This window comes from Periophthalmus magnuspinnatus, chromosome 4 (genome assembly GCF_009829125.3).
Source record: "Periophthalmus magnuspinnatus isolate fPerMag1 chromosome 4, fPerMag1.2.pri, whole genome shotgun sequence".
Taxonomy (NCBI): domain Eukaryota; kingdom Metazoa; phylum Chordata; class Actinopteri; order Gobiiformes; family Gobiidae; genus Periophthalmus; species Periophthalmus magnuspinnatus.
Window position 1 is genome coordinate 15,748,471 of NC_047129.1, and position 15,351 is coordinate 15,763,821.

Sequence of the window (15,351 nt, forward strand, 5' to 3'; positions counted from 1 at the left end):
ACAGCCAGAGAGCTCCCCGCTGTTAAACTTCTTAAGCCTGCAATAAGGGTTCAGGGCCACAAGGGCCATCCTCATGAACACAACAGAACTATTGATCTGCTGTGTGCGTCAGCCTGGAACTAGTTGGACCAATAAAAGCTGTGAGGAGTTATTTGTTTTTCTAACTTGCATGGATATTCAAATCGACAGAGGGTGTAAGAATTAATCCAACCAACATCAGAACTTAATTTGGTAAAGTTTTCTTTGATAAACTTACCATATTGGGTATCAGTGCTGGTCAGAAAGGCAACAGGCAGAGAATAGCAGCCAATAGTAAGTAATGCAATTTAAAATGTTTGGAGCAAAAAGGCAAAATATAAAGTAAATACATAATAATAATTACATCAACTATGACTACTTCAAAACAAGCCTGGTACTTGTACTCAACATACAACACATATGTATGTATATGTATGGACCATAGACTATATATATATGTGGACATAGCTAACCTGCTTCAAGCTTCATCAACTTTGGGTCCAATTCACTTTCTACTGACAAACTGTTGCCCCCTCTCTCTGTCATTGCTGCTGTCAGGCTCGTCATTTTGGTCTTAAAAATCTTATTAATCTGTGTTACATGATCCTGGTGTTTTATTTGGCTATTTTGTCCATTAATCAAGATAAGAGCATTAATAGCAGACCAATGAGGCACGTTCTTTCCCTGAGGTCACCCCGACTAACAACAAGTTTGATTGACAGTGTTGCTAAGCACCCGCTCTCTGCTAAATCAGCAATGTGGGATTGGCTCTGGATTGGCTCTTTGGTTGCTATGATACTAGTGGCTACAATTCCAAATATGCAACTCAGGTCACAGGGCACAGGTCACATACAATAATGAAAAATACTTTTACTTTTCAGTCCAATTCAAAAATGTAATGGAGTAGAATGTACAGATACCTGCTCTCAAATGTAGTAAAAGTACAAAATAACCATTGTAAAATTGACTTAAGTAAAGTACAGATACCTCAATGTTATACTTAAGCACAGCACTTTACTACTGTTACTTTGTTACATTCCACCTCTGCATATTTGCCATCCACAAACATGTGTTTCTCGTACTAAGCTTACAGTGGAAGAAATAGGGCAAAGGTCATGCTTGAGCCATGAATAAAGAAGTAAACAGTCAGTCTGCTGCTGATCCAAACCCATTCTAAACTGTCATCTTTTCTTTACCTGCCTTGGAGCTCCGTCGCTGCTGTACACGCACAAATAGAGGCTTTAACCCCTATCACTGCCTTCACGTCAACTCATCGCCTCCTCTGTAGTAAACACCTACGTTTCACCATGTGTCTTATGTATTTTTTATGTTCTGTCCTGACTTCACCCCATTCTGTAAATAAAACAAGCTCAAGTGAGTATTCAACGTGTCTATACCCATTTATGTAAGCGCCCAAGCAATCGCCCTACGTGAACCAACCTCTAAATTAAATATGTGAACGCTTTTTCCTGTATGAAGATAATACAGAGAAACTGTCTCTTTTTGCAAACTAAAGAGAACCAGCATTTCTATTTGTGCAATGGCTGTATAAGGATCTACAATTAAATTTCTCCATTGCAGAAGCAGCAAATTAGCAGACAGGCTGATCAAACAGTCGGCCCGCCATGCACCGCTAGTCCCTGGATAACAGCGGGCACGCCTGGTAAACCTGACTGGCACAGTGTTTCTCTGAAGCAGATGGGAGTTTCGAGTCTAGTTAAAGCCAGCAATTCAAACACTGAAGTATAGCTCCTGCCCCCATAACCGTGCATATGTGTGTTTAAATTAGGATATAGCAAGTGATGGCAGACAGGGAAGGTACTTTTGAGCGGTTCCATCTGGAGTAAGGTGAGGGAGAAGTGAGCAGACTGCCACTGTGAAAAGGTCAGCGCTGGGTCTGTGTAGTCTTTTCTCATTAGGTGGCTTTAGGTTACTTCCAAATTCCACTTTATGGACTTGTTTTCACACTAATTAAATATGATTTGTTAGGTTCTTTACATGCAAAAAGATGGAAGTTTAATTCTTTTGGGCTGTGGGTAACTGGAACATGTCAAAGCTGCTGTGCTGAGCCTTAGGTGTTAAGATGGCTGCAAAACATCTATAACGCTGCTGCTCGGGTCCTGACTAAAACAAGGAAGTACGAGCACATAAGTCCTGTGCTCAGATCTCTGCACTGGCTCCTGTGGCTCAGAGAATAGACTTTAAAGCAGCTCCGACATAGTTAGAGCCATATGAACCAGCTCAAACTCTGAAGACTTCAGAGACCAGCCTCCTGCTGATGCCTAGAGTCAGGACTAAACATGGAGAATCCGCATTTCAGTTTTATGCAGCTAAAACCTGGAACAGTCTTCCTGAAGATGTGAGACAAGCCTCTACTTTGAAAATGTTTAAATCTAGGCTCAAAACAGTTCTGTTTTTAAAGTTTATTTTGCAATGAGCATTTATGTTCTAACCTTACCTTAACCTTTTAATTTGAATGGATGCAATTATCAAATAGCAAAGTCTGCATTTTTAACTTAACAAGTCTTTAGTCTTTTATGGTAAAAATATGCGTACACTGTAGTTTAGGCAAGAACTGATTCCTGATTTGAAAATTTGAGTTATTACAGACAACAAAAAGAATGATCCGAGGCGCTCCGACGACCTTAAAAAAGTTCTTTAACATGAAAAAAGGACTAGCCTACACGTTTCGGCTTCATGGGACCTTCTTCAGGACATGTGAGAATAAAAACCAAATGCCAGATGCTTTTAAATAAACTACCAACCCAAACACTGATTTATAATAGACAATGTATTTACTAGACCTGTCACGAAAACTAATTTTGAAGCATGATATATTGGGACAGAGAAATATAGCAATACATAATTACAATGGAACTACTTCATACAGCTTAAATCTTATGGTATCACAACAAAAATAACAAATGTCTCCACATTATTGCAAAGAAAGCATGCACACGATGTAGTAATTATCATGACAGGCCCAGTGTAAATGTCCAAATTGTCATACTAACAAAGGAAGACATACAGAGATTGAACCAACAACCTCTTTGCTTTGGCACAAGAGACACTAACATCACAAACTGACTGGTAACAAAACTTGAAATAATATACTTCCAACAGTGACAGCTTCCTCTCTGTTTCCTCAAGGGAGAGTTTTATTTACAACAATAATCATAGCTCTCAAACTCTACAGGTCTAAATGACAGGCACCTAGAGATACGTCTCCCACGATCGCCCCCCTACACCACAGCATGACAGTATCTCGCCAGAATATTTGCCTCCTTTTGACACTCGTCTGGAAAAAAAAACAGAAAAAGGAAATTACAGAAAACCCACAGCGAGCCGTGCTTTGTGTCAGATCTCAGGAGTGTCTGTGCCGGCTTGTCAGTGGCTCTCCAAGGACTCTCCGAGAACTGTGCGCTAGTCCCGTACCGCCAGATGGCCCCCCTCTTAGGTATTCAGACAAGACAGTGAAGCAACAGTCAAGAAGTCATTGCCCCCCACTAAACACATGAGCGGGCACGTAGGGCGGGGCTGTGCTGGGGAGATGTCATCATTCTACTGGGTGTGTGTCAACTGCAGTGTGACAAGGTGAAATCAGTTTGGTAATTCTATATAACAATGGTACAAACACATTACGGGTTGATATTCAGACACTAATTGAACCTAGATACCCACTTGAACAAGTACTGATAATATAAGAATGGTGTAAAAATGGGATCTTTCCTGAATAGTTCTCGAAATGCCTTGAAATCAAAGCTCGTGTAAGACCGAATAGTAAAATTAAAGAACACCTATTGTACTTGTGTCTGCTATATAGTTATAATCTATGACACCTGTGGATTATTATGATATAATCGAAAAAGATTGATGCTCAAACATGCACAAATCACTCCAAAAACAACTTCGAGAGGGTAAATGAGCAGGGGAAACAGCTATAATGTGGTTAAAAACTCTGAAAAGTCAATTTTGCATAATAGTCCTGCTTTAAAGAAACTACAATTACTCTCTGTTGAAAATTACAGTATTGATGTTTTATTAACATTGCATCATGAAAAAAGTACAGAGCATCGGGCGTTTTCTTTGGTAGGTGTGGCAATTATCAAATCACAAAAGGTGTAATTATGTGGATAAAGAATACACGATGAAAAAGTCAAGGAGACTTAAATACAATGATAAGAGAAAAATACTACCTGTGTATGAGTTTAAAACAGAACTGTACACACCACCCCTGGCTGATTGGCAGGTTTTTACACTGGATATTTTTCATGTCTTTAACCAGCTTTAGTGTAACTGGAGTAGTCAATGTGGATGAAGTGTCTTGCCCAAGGACATAACAAGGATATGAACAATGAGTTAGTGTTGTCAAAATATTAAAATTTCTAATCCGAATTTTTGTACCAAGGAAAAGGCTTGAGATCAGATATATTTAAAGACCTTTGTAAAACTATTCAGGAAATGTCTTACTATGTCTTATTTTTTCGCTATCAATACTTCTTCAAATGAGTATCTTGTTTTGATATTAGTTTTTGTTTTGACTAGTATCCGAGGATTGATCATTTTTACAACCCGACTATGACAGGTTAAACAGGTGCCTATATGCTTGAATTTATCCTTTGCACTATACAGTAAAGAAGTAAAGTAAAGAAAAACGCTATACGTTTGAGCACTATCTGTTCTGTTAATTCCATTTCAATCTTTTCCACTCACAGCCCCATAGACATAGTAAATGAGGTCTCACCACAGCACATAGAAGTAATCCACAGCCAACTAAAATGGAGGAAATTAAATCAGCGGTTTAGGAACAGAATAAGATTTGGCGACAACTCAACAATTTGCTATCTGATTTCTTGTAAATATGGCCATTTAGTCTATCTTAGATTTGAACTACTAATTAATTACCTCAGCCAACCTTCTTGGAATCAGAAAATTATCAAAAAGTCACTGAACACGCAATTTATTCCAGTGAATGCTTTGGTATACAGTGTGACGCAAGGCTGTCACAAGTATAAAAAACAGATAGTATCAATATTAAAACTAGTATCGAAACTATGTACTCATTTGAAGAGGTATCGACAGTCAAAAAGTTGCTTTCAAAGAACAAAAATGAACACTTCCTCAATAGATTTAGTATAAGAAGTAAGTATAAGACACAGACTACCATGGACCACTATGGAACCTACCTGGACAACTAAGGCATTACAGATATACCACATAATACAACAGAAAGTACGAATGCAATGTTGAAAATCGTCACAGTAAAGAGTGTTTTTTTATCGTCAGAATTGGTATTGAGTATTGAGTCTCTTCCTTAGTATCGTGACACTAGTATAACAGCCCAATCTAAAACGCATATGTGTATCAAACTCAACTCAGAAGTCTGACGTTAAATGAATCCCTCGGAGCAGCCATGCACACTTAACACAGACGCACATGCCATGACATCTGGACAAACTGTGCAGTAGTATGTCACTACCAATTATCTGTTCTTTTTCCTGTTGGCCTGTATTCACTGCACATGTGCTCCTATGGCTTTTCTGGCCAAGTCACCCATCCTTGTGCCCTATATTCCTCGTCTCCCAGTCCCAAACCACAACTCCTGTTTACTGCTGCCGCATCCCTAGTGCCTTGTCCCATATCCCATAATCCTTTGCCCCTGTTCCAAGAAGCCATGTATGCCTTTTGTTCACCTGCTCCCACCACACCATTCTTCAGCGATTGCCAACTCAGTTTTTTTGGTTTTTTTTGCTCATCTTATTTTCTCAAAGCCCCTCCAATTTCTTCCTTTGCAATTTCCTGACAGTCTTTTGGATAACAGGTTAAAGCCGGGAGCACGACCTCATTAAGGATGGAAAACAGAGGAAACTATGCTTCTTTTGGGCTGCGTGGCTCAGCTTGCACATAGCCCTTCATCACTGCACTGTCGAATTCTTTGCTCCGTGCGGGTCTTGTCTGGGCAGGAGAGCCGCCGTCTTGCTCAGGGCTCAGGGGGGAAGCTTGTCGGCTCGTTCCAATAACTTTTCATTTTGCTTTATCTCCGGCGGGCTGCCCTACGCCTGGCCATGTGCACTTTCACTCGGCCTGATACACAAGCCAGAAAGGGGCCAGTTTGTTCATCTCTGCTTATTTACAGAAAGCAGTATATTTGTACTGAATCAGTGAATGAATTTGGTACTTGGATACTATTTTTAAAGGTTCTATATTATATGAAATTGCCTTTTGTGAGCTTTTAAGTCAGGTTATAATGCCATTATCTCCTAAAATACATAGCTGGAGTTGTGTTTTATTTCATTCACACATATTTGAGTAACTCTTTATTATTAGTCTGTCTACATCTCCAAAGCTGAAAATGCTCTGTTCCTCCTTGTATTGTCCTTTTACCTTTTGTTCAATAGAAATGGGCAATTCCAGGGCTGAAATCATCCAAATGATTGTAGTGAAGGTGTATGGAGTTTAAAAACACAGTGTTTTTGTATTAACACATGACCTCACAAGGTGATACAGAGTGTTTTCAGTTTGAGAGAAGAACTCAGCCTAAATATACAGGGTTTGTGCATTAAACATGTGTGAAAGAAAGCACAACTCCACATGTATGCAGTTGTGTGGAGGAGGGTTTGCATAGCTGGTCTGCAACTATACATTTTTCATATATTTACAATTATTGGCAGGAGTCGGGTATGAAGTTATGTGCCATTGTTGAGTCAGCCTTCAGAAGCTTGTTAAAATGTTTTGTCTATTTACAATTTTACATGTTATATAAGCGTCCTCATTCCAATAGCATTTCAGATATAGTCATAGTTGAACATTTCAGATAGTTTTAGTCAATTAACTGTGTATATAGGAGACATAAAAAGAGCTAAATGTGAAATGGGGCAAACTCCAGAAAAAGCATCTCCATGGAGACAAGCAGGTGCCACAGACTGGAAAAGTTAGATTAAACATCTTCTATTGAAAGGTATTAATGTGACTGTGTGCAAGATATTACATTCTTGTATAACAACTAAGGTATCGCCCAAGTCTCACAAATCCATGTTTCTGGGGGTTTATATCTAACAATAACAACACCCTCACAATGCTGTTCCAGGCTTTCAATCTCTGGTCCAAACCCCCCCACTGTGCCCACTCGCAAACACTCTCCACGGCTCCCCCCTCTCGCCCCTCTCGCCCCCTCTGCTGCCTGTGGATGTGAAAACGAGCGCGCCTCCTGCCAGCCAGTCAGCCAGCAGCTTCATCCAGCACCACAGACATGGCAGATGACAGAGACAGGGGAGGAGAGCAAAAATACACTATTTGGAGCGGGGATGTGGCAGATAGAAGCATATTGAGAAAACAACAGGAAAGCAGGAAAATAGTGCATGTCCATCGTAAGCAGTCAGAGAACAAAACAGTGGTGGAAAAGGCTTAAGACTTTCAACTAGCAACCATGATGTCCTGAATCGTTTCTCATAGGTCCTATATTAAACAAAATTGACTCTTGTGAGGTTTAAGTCATGGTATAATGTTGTTACCTCCTCAAAACAGACCTGGAATTGTGTTTTATTAGTCTGTCTGCATCTCCAAACGTCAAAATGCTCTGTTCCACTTTGTGATGTCATGTAGCAGTTTTCAAGTTGACAGCTACTTTTTACTTTTACTTAAGTAGAGATTGGCAATTCCAGAGCTGAAACTATCCAAATGATTCTAGTGACGGTTTTTGGAGTGGTGGACAATTAACAACAACTGCTGTGGACAACTGTGTGTCAACTAACGTACAGGTATTCTTCACTTTGAATTGAAAAATCAAAACTATTGAACTATTTGGATCTGCAATTTGCCCCGATCTAGTGTTTGAAAACACTTTAAAATGTCTGCTTCTGAATAACTGCACTTTTCCATTTCCTGTTAAACTTGATGTGTAACTCAGTTTGTATTGATGTATCGTATCTCTCGTAAGCTGCAAATATGAATTTTGCACTGTTTTATTAGAGGCTTATGCACTTTTTATGGAGGTTGCCACAATCTAAGCCCCCTGAGGGTTTTTGGTAACCATCCTTCACTTTCTATTGTATATGCTGTGAAAATAAATAACACTAAAACTCGCAGGAAAAAAGTAGACTACTATTTAAGGAACAACACTTGCGTGCTAAAAAACAACAACTATGGAGTCAGATTCTATTTAAAACTAGAAAACCAATTTGAAACATTTATTATAAGTTATGAGCCTGAACCTTGACCCTGCTGTCTATAGAAAGCACTTATATAAATCTCATAATAGTCACTGATTTTATATCGACATCTCTCCACCATTTTGGATGTGTTTCAGTGACCAGGCAATTTGATTCATTCATGCTGCAATGAGTTTTCATCACTGCTAAATAGAGGTCTGGAGATCTGACGTGAATGGACACTTGATTAAACCAGCAATATGTATAATAAGGGCTGGTTCAAATGCATGAACGAATAAAAAAATAAATCATAAAAATACATAGTGCAAGGTACACTGAGAAGCTAAAACTGCAGTAGTGATGTCGTCAGATGGAACCAGAGGAGCTAGAGCTTGTGGAAGTCCACTTGAATGATGGATTTGGCTGCAGGCCCTTTGCCGGTTGCTTCATAACGTGGCACTCACCTCGGATGATTGACAGCTTGGCGTTGACGGTGATTTCGCCCTCGCTGTTCTCAGCCACACATTCGTAGATGTTCTCGTCACGCGGTGCCCGCAGAGGCTGGATTCTTAGCACGGCACCGGCTCCCTCGTCGAACTCTATGGTCTATGGAAGAAAACAACCCAAGAAATGTGAGGTATAACTGTGCATAAGAATAACTTTAGTGTGCAGTAAATTGGTGGAAAAAAACAAAACAATTATATCAAAACAAGGACCACATAGACTAGTATACGCCCATGGACCACTATGGAAGCTACCTGGACCACTGAGTAATTACACAGATATAAGGCCACATGGTAATATAAAAGAAAGTACTATTATAATGTTGAAAATCACAGTGTTTTTATTATCATCGTGGTATCAGAATCAGTATTGAGTATCAAGTCTATTCCTTAGTATTGGAATTGAGTTTAAATTTTAGTATTGTGACAAAACTAGTATCAACATGGTATAAAAGATATCAATTTATTTAATATTTTCATGCATTTTTTATATGCATGAAAACATATATATGTGTAGCTTTATATTAAGACATTTTATTCTGATGCTTATTATTTTTTTAAAGTAAAGTTTTCTTTTTTAATAGTTACTGTATAGATCATTATTTTTTACTATTTTTTATATCAATTTAACATCAAGCTGGGTTTTTTTTTTTTTTTTTTTTTTCTTGTATACATCGGTATCTCCATACCACATTATTTTTGTCATGTTATGTTAACATTGGCGCTAACAATTAAATGGCCATTTCCATGCTTTTATTTACATTATAGTACAAACACTCTTCCCTGAATAGCATAGCGTGCCTTTACACCAGTTATTTTCTCTGCACTACACCTCTGCTGCCATATCTGGGTGATGCATTGGCTTTTTCTACGTTTCATCTTGTTTTTATCAGTAATTATGCCCTTTGTTCTCTACAGAGCCCTCTGTTGTGAACCTTGTTGCGAGAGCTTTCTTATAAACAAAACCAGTCTTGCCTCAGAAGTGGGCACATGGGCTGAATGCTGAGCAGGGCTGTGCCGGATTGAAAGCACCAGAGCTAATCATTACATTTAAGCACACAGATAATAATGCTCTTTATGTTCAACTGGTCCTAGGGCTTTGAAATAACACAAGTGGATGCACACTTGAGCTAAGATGTCAGAGTTTAAGGATATAGATATTTAGTGATATAGTAATTTCATTCCACTTATTTATTTTTCCATAGTAACCAGAGCAACACTCTCTCCTTTAGTAAAATGCATTAGGATTTTGCTGTCACTCTCTCTGTCAAGGCTTGGGACTGACACTGGTGCTCTGTTGTGGCCCCTTGTGGCTGGATCAGATATTACATAGTAGGCATGGGATGATATTGAAATTTTGTGTGACAATTATCATAGCCACAATAATTGCAATTAAAGATTATATCAGGATAATGATTAAAGTTGTTATGGATATGAATCATTATAAGTTTAATATTATGAATGAGTTCCATGTTTAAACAACTGTTATAGTATTGTACTTTGTTATCATTGAAAACAGCTACGGTTTAGCAGAGAATATTATGGATGAGCAGGGCCGTCAAACGAAATTTGGGGGCCCAGGGGCAATAAGTCTCACATGGGCCCCTCTCTAATACAAATTAATAGGAAGATGGTCCAATTCTGGTTGTTTTTTTCTGGACATTCAGGTGATTATTTTTGTTGGTGATTATCATGATATATAAAATGTCCCACGAATGATTGCTGCCAACCCTTTTTATCACAATAAATGATATTATTGTTTATTGTTCCATCCCTATTGCATAGCCTACTGTATATTGTCAGTTTTCAGATTGTATAATGTGATGATGGCAAACACCTACATGGGGGCGTAAGAGCCAGTTTCTCCTATTGATTATATTTTACTTTGCCATGAAATATCCAAAAGGTAAATTCACAAATGTTAAACACAATGATTGCTGTTACTGTGCAAACCCAAGGACATTACAAAAAAAATCCACATTTATATATTTATTTTAGCTTCCTCCCATCTGTATTAAATAATATTGGCCTAAGCCTATAGAATATTGATAATGTCACCTGAAACCCAACAATTAGTGATAGATTATGAATAGTAGCTGTACCTGAAGAACGCTTTCCATGAACACTGTTGGGATTGGGCAACACAATAATAAAAATAATCCCTTGAATTTATAATGCGCTTTTCAAGAGCCCCAAAGTGCTTAACAGAGTATTATGAGCTTAGCTAGACATTGATATAGCATTTAACATTTTATCATTTTTTAAAAGCAAATCTCATACTTGGTCAGTCCACTCACAAACCATTACTTTCATCTCTTAAGAGCACACTGCAGCAGAAGGATCACCCATGTGTTCTCTCCTCTCAAAAAGTGACTTTGGAGATACAAGTGCAAGTCTGGAGTGGCCCCCGCTGCTTCCAGTCTCAGGGCTGTGCTGCTAATTAGACTAAAAACACTGTGGAGCGCAGCATCATGATCAATATCAAAGCAGCTGTCTAGAGGCTAGCGCAGGGGAGAAGCGCATAACTACTTCAAAAAAGTCCCCTCACTAATTTTTATTTTTTAAACGGAGGAAAGAGAGCGTCCGTTCTGGCAGGATTCTTCCCGCCCTTGGCTTTGTTTCTCACTTAGCATGCAGCAGTAAAAAGTGTACAAACACAGCCCAGTCTTTTTTATTTTGCCCTCTGTTGAGAAGCGACTTGTCCCCCGGCGCTGTTGTCACTTCCACTGTTTGCGCTTTCTTAGCCCCCTTGCTTTTAGTTGTCTACCCACTGTGTTGCGTGCCAGTGCGTTCATGTCTATCTCACCGAGCAGTTGTGTGGTAGTTAATGAAAGCAACTTTTTAATTAAGAGACACTGAGCATCAATCAAGACTTTTGGAGATGCCATCTGGGACGCCTGCCGAGAACTCCACAACAAACATCACGAAGAAGGCTCATTCTCACAGGCTGAATGATGTGCTTGTATGAACGAGGAATGTAACTGCGCTGAGTTAGGCAAGAGTTCAGAGGAGCGGATAAATGGGTGGTTGCTTTTTGGATTCAAATTAGTTCAAATTAGATTTAAAAGAGTGAATGCACGCTGTAACAAGACTATTTTTAAATGTCATAGTATACTGTACTGTATCATTTTGTTTTATGAACATTCATTTGGGAGGCAAGAGGCAGTGCTTCTCTTATGATTACACTATATTTTCATAATAAAAAAACCCACAGCCTATTATGTGGATTGGGATATGTTCACACTTGCACACATACACCAAAACAAAGTTGGGAGTAAACCAAGACTAGACCAGGATTTAACCAGGACTGGAAAAACACCAAACAAAGTAATAAATATCATGATTTAACTGGATTCAAACCCTGAGCTAAACTGAAACTAAAACTGTGATAGCACCATCCCAAAAGCTACACAGTAATAAGTCAAACTTTATTTTTATAACACATTTAAAAACAACCACAGTTGACCAAAGTGCTGAACAGACTTTAATGGAAGTTTCTATAGTGTAATAATAGCTTAGCCTGTCTGCACAACATCTTACTTACATCTTAAAGGCCAAAAAAATGTTTAGCTTTACCTAATGTCTTCCCCAAACTCACCTCAATGCGTTGGGAGTTGACTTTTTTACCCTTCTTGTTCCAGCTCACCCTGGGCTTGGGGTCGCCCGTCGCTTGGCACACGAAGGAGACCACGCCCCCCGAGACGCCAATCTGGTCGACAGGAACTTTAGTGAAGCGAGGTGGTGCTGAGGAAAGAGAGACAGAAGAGAAAAAAAACGACATTAGCCATAAGATGAATGCACAGAGCCCAGTCAGCCTCTTCTCCGGACGAATTAAAGGGTGTAATTACATTTCTGAAAGGACAGCCCTTTTCGAACAGCCGCATCCACACAACATTCTCGCACAGCTTTAGAATGTCACACAATAGAGCGCTAACTCATCGCACGCCTTTAATCTTCAGCTATAACTCATTCTCGCTCTACTCCGCCGAGCCGCATCGTTTGACAGTTCACCGGCAAACCAAATAAACAACCAGAAAGTCATTGGAGATACTGAGGACTGGCAGATAATTAAATGGACTGGTGAATGCATGCTGAAGATTTGAAACTTGGCAATTACAGCGACTACAAAGCGCTGAGCATTGAAAAGAAAAGTTATTATCAACTTTTGTACAGAGTGGTGTGGATTCGCAGCTAGCTACCATCTGACGCACAGCCCGGTTAACCATCATTATCACAATAGAAGAGTTTTTTGTTCAGAAACTCGCTGTCTAAAATAGCTTTTCAGGTGTTGCAGCCATTTAAAACTGGAATAGTCATTGCTACTATGTCCCACTGAAACGGAGCTGAACAGTTTCCAAGTGTCTTATATATTTCTTAGCAGCAGAAGGCAGAAGACAACAACCACGAGCGAGGGTCTCCTGAGCATCTTGTTAAATGCGAATCATACAGATATGTGAGCATGATCAAACGGCCAGCGCGTTCCGTCAAATGAATAATTAAGGAAGCATCGGCCGACACCGGTCTCCAGGCACAGCTAAACACATATGTAAGAGACTTCCTGCATTCATTATCTGAGTGGGTACTTTACAGCGAGCAGGAGAAATACCAGGAGACACAGGGACATAAAATTAAAAGGCTCTCCGAAATGCCTCAGGAGCAGAATGGCACAACACAACACGCAAAGTTCTTTTTCAATAGAATGGATGAGAAGGTTTTAAACAAACAAGTAAAAGCGGTGAAAAGAAGGAACTTAAACATATTTGTGATGCTGCTTTAGATGCTAGTAAGGAGTAATCCCATTAAAAATACAGATTCATGTTTTTTTTATGTTGTTGAATCACGGCAACTTATTCTTAGCTCCTCCCCCTCAGTGCAAACCACCCTTATAAGTGTTAGGTGACAGGTTCTAGATAGCTATACTTTTTGTGAGTATAATACAATCTCTTCTTTTGGCACAACTTTCAGTGGTATTTTGAAATTAGACACAAGTGCTTTTTAACTCAGTGCAGTCCTCCTGACCTCTGCTTGACTGGGGCTGGTGGCAGTGCTTCTTTGATTAGTTTTCCCTTCGCTGGTTTGACTTGTAATTCTCACTCACTTTTACTTGGGAGTTACAATAAAAAAGAAAAGAAACTGCAACACAACTATATCAATTGAGAATGTCTATCGGGTTTCAACCTCGGGACATCATCACAGTATTTCCCAGATCAAGTAGTTAACTAAAGGAGAGCGGTGGGTAAGGATAGAATAAAATGAGTGCCATATGGAAAAGGGTGAAATAAAATATATGTTCCAGCTTCCAGCTCCATCGATTCTGGCTCCAATTTGCTTTACATTGAAAAACTGTTAGCTCTCTCTCTGTAACTGATGCAGTGAGCGTCGTCATTTTGGTTTTAAAATGTTCATATTAATCCGTTCTACATGATCCTGGTGTTTTTATTTCGCTATTCTCTCCATAAATCAAGACATGAACATTAATAACAGACAAATCAGGTGCCTCTTTCCTCAAGATTGCTCCCGTTAGCGTTAGCAACAGGTTTGATTGACAGTGTTGCTAAGTGTCTACTCCCTGCTAAACCAGCGGCACAGGCGGGAAAAAGCGTTATCATGAACAGCCTCGATCCAGATTGGCTCTTTGGTTGCTATGATACTCGCGGTTAGAGTGTCAAATTTGTAACTTGGCTCCAAATTCGCCGCTATAACTGCTAGCATCGATGAGCTTCATTTGACTGGGTCTGATGCAGATTCAAACTTCATTACTTTTTTGCAGTTATGTATTGATATGAGAAATAATGAGTGTATAAATGTAAACTGGTCTATTCATAAAATGCAAACTTCTTGACCAGGAATTCTACGATTACAGGACGAGAACGTGACCAAACCATATCTACAAACAAGTGTGAATGTCTTGAATGTTGTCCCTAGATATGGTTTGGTCATGTTCTCATTCCATTTTAGTCCTGGTTTAGTTCCAGGATTAGTCTCAGTCTAGTCTCAAGTGTTTTGAAAGCCCCCTTGGATTGCATGTGACAAATTGTACCACGAACGATTATTATTACGAAAAACAGTAGTAGTATTATCCCATTACTCAGTGCAAATCATTTTGGATATTTTAATTAACCAAAGACATTACTTATTCTCCAAATTAAGTTTATCACCTGACACAGAATATAACTTAAACAATTTAGGCATAACTTTGGAAGCAATACAAAGCTAACTCACCGACCAAAAGAACTAAAGTGCTGGAGGCTGTATGCGTTTTGTGTGTGGGACACATCATGAGATAACGCCCCGACTGTAAGCCTGTAAATGTCTAATACAAAGCAATTACTCCAGGTTTGCTGTGTGTGATTGTGTGAACTATAATTAACCTTTTATTCAATTTTCTTGAGCATTGCGCCTCTGGGCCTCAGCTGCCAGCAACAGTTAATGTTAAACCTGCCTTTTTTTGCTTGAATTTGAACCTTGCCAAGTAGCTGGTAATTGCACCTTAGATGAGGGTGAATGGTGTCAGCACTTAAGCTGTTTAGCCTTTTTTCAAGTAATGAGTGATGGCACAGACCACACCATAAATTTAACAGATAGTGAAGGAGCATGCTGGGTCATACATTCATCATCATTCAAAGGCTATTGTTGATGAGTACCTTCAGGGAAATCATCAATGGGATTGTCTGTGTGACTTT

General features: G+C 39.2%; 1 protein-coding gene across 4 annotated transcripts in view; it reads right to left on the reverse strand.

Moving 5' to 3' along the window:
- The window catches only part of ptprsa (protein tyrosine phosphatase receptor type Sa), a 255,817-nt gene that overhangs the window by 112,714 nt on the left and 127,752 nt on the right, over positions 1–15,351 (reverse strand). For all 4 annotated transcript variants that reach the window (XM_055221435.1, XM_033965526.2, XM_055221436.1 and 1 more), the window contains 2 exons: positions 12,267–12,412; positions 8,630–8,771 (listed from right to left, as the gene is read on the reverse strand). In XM_055221435.1, the coding sequence (XP_055077410.1) occupies positions 8,630–8,771; positions 12,267–12,412 (288 nt within the window). The remainder of the gene's footprint in view (positions 1–8,629; positions 8,772–12,266; positions 12,413–15,351) is intronic.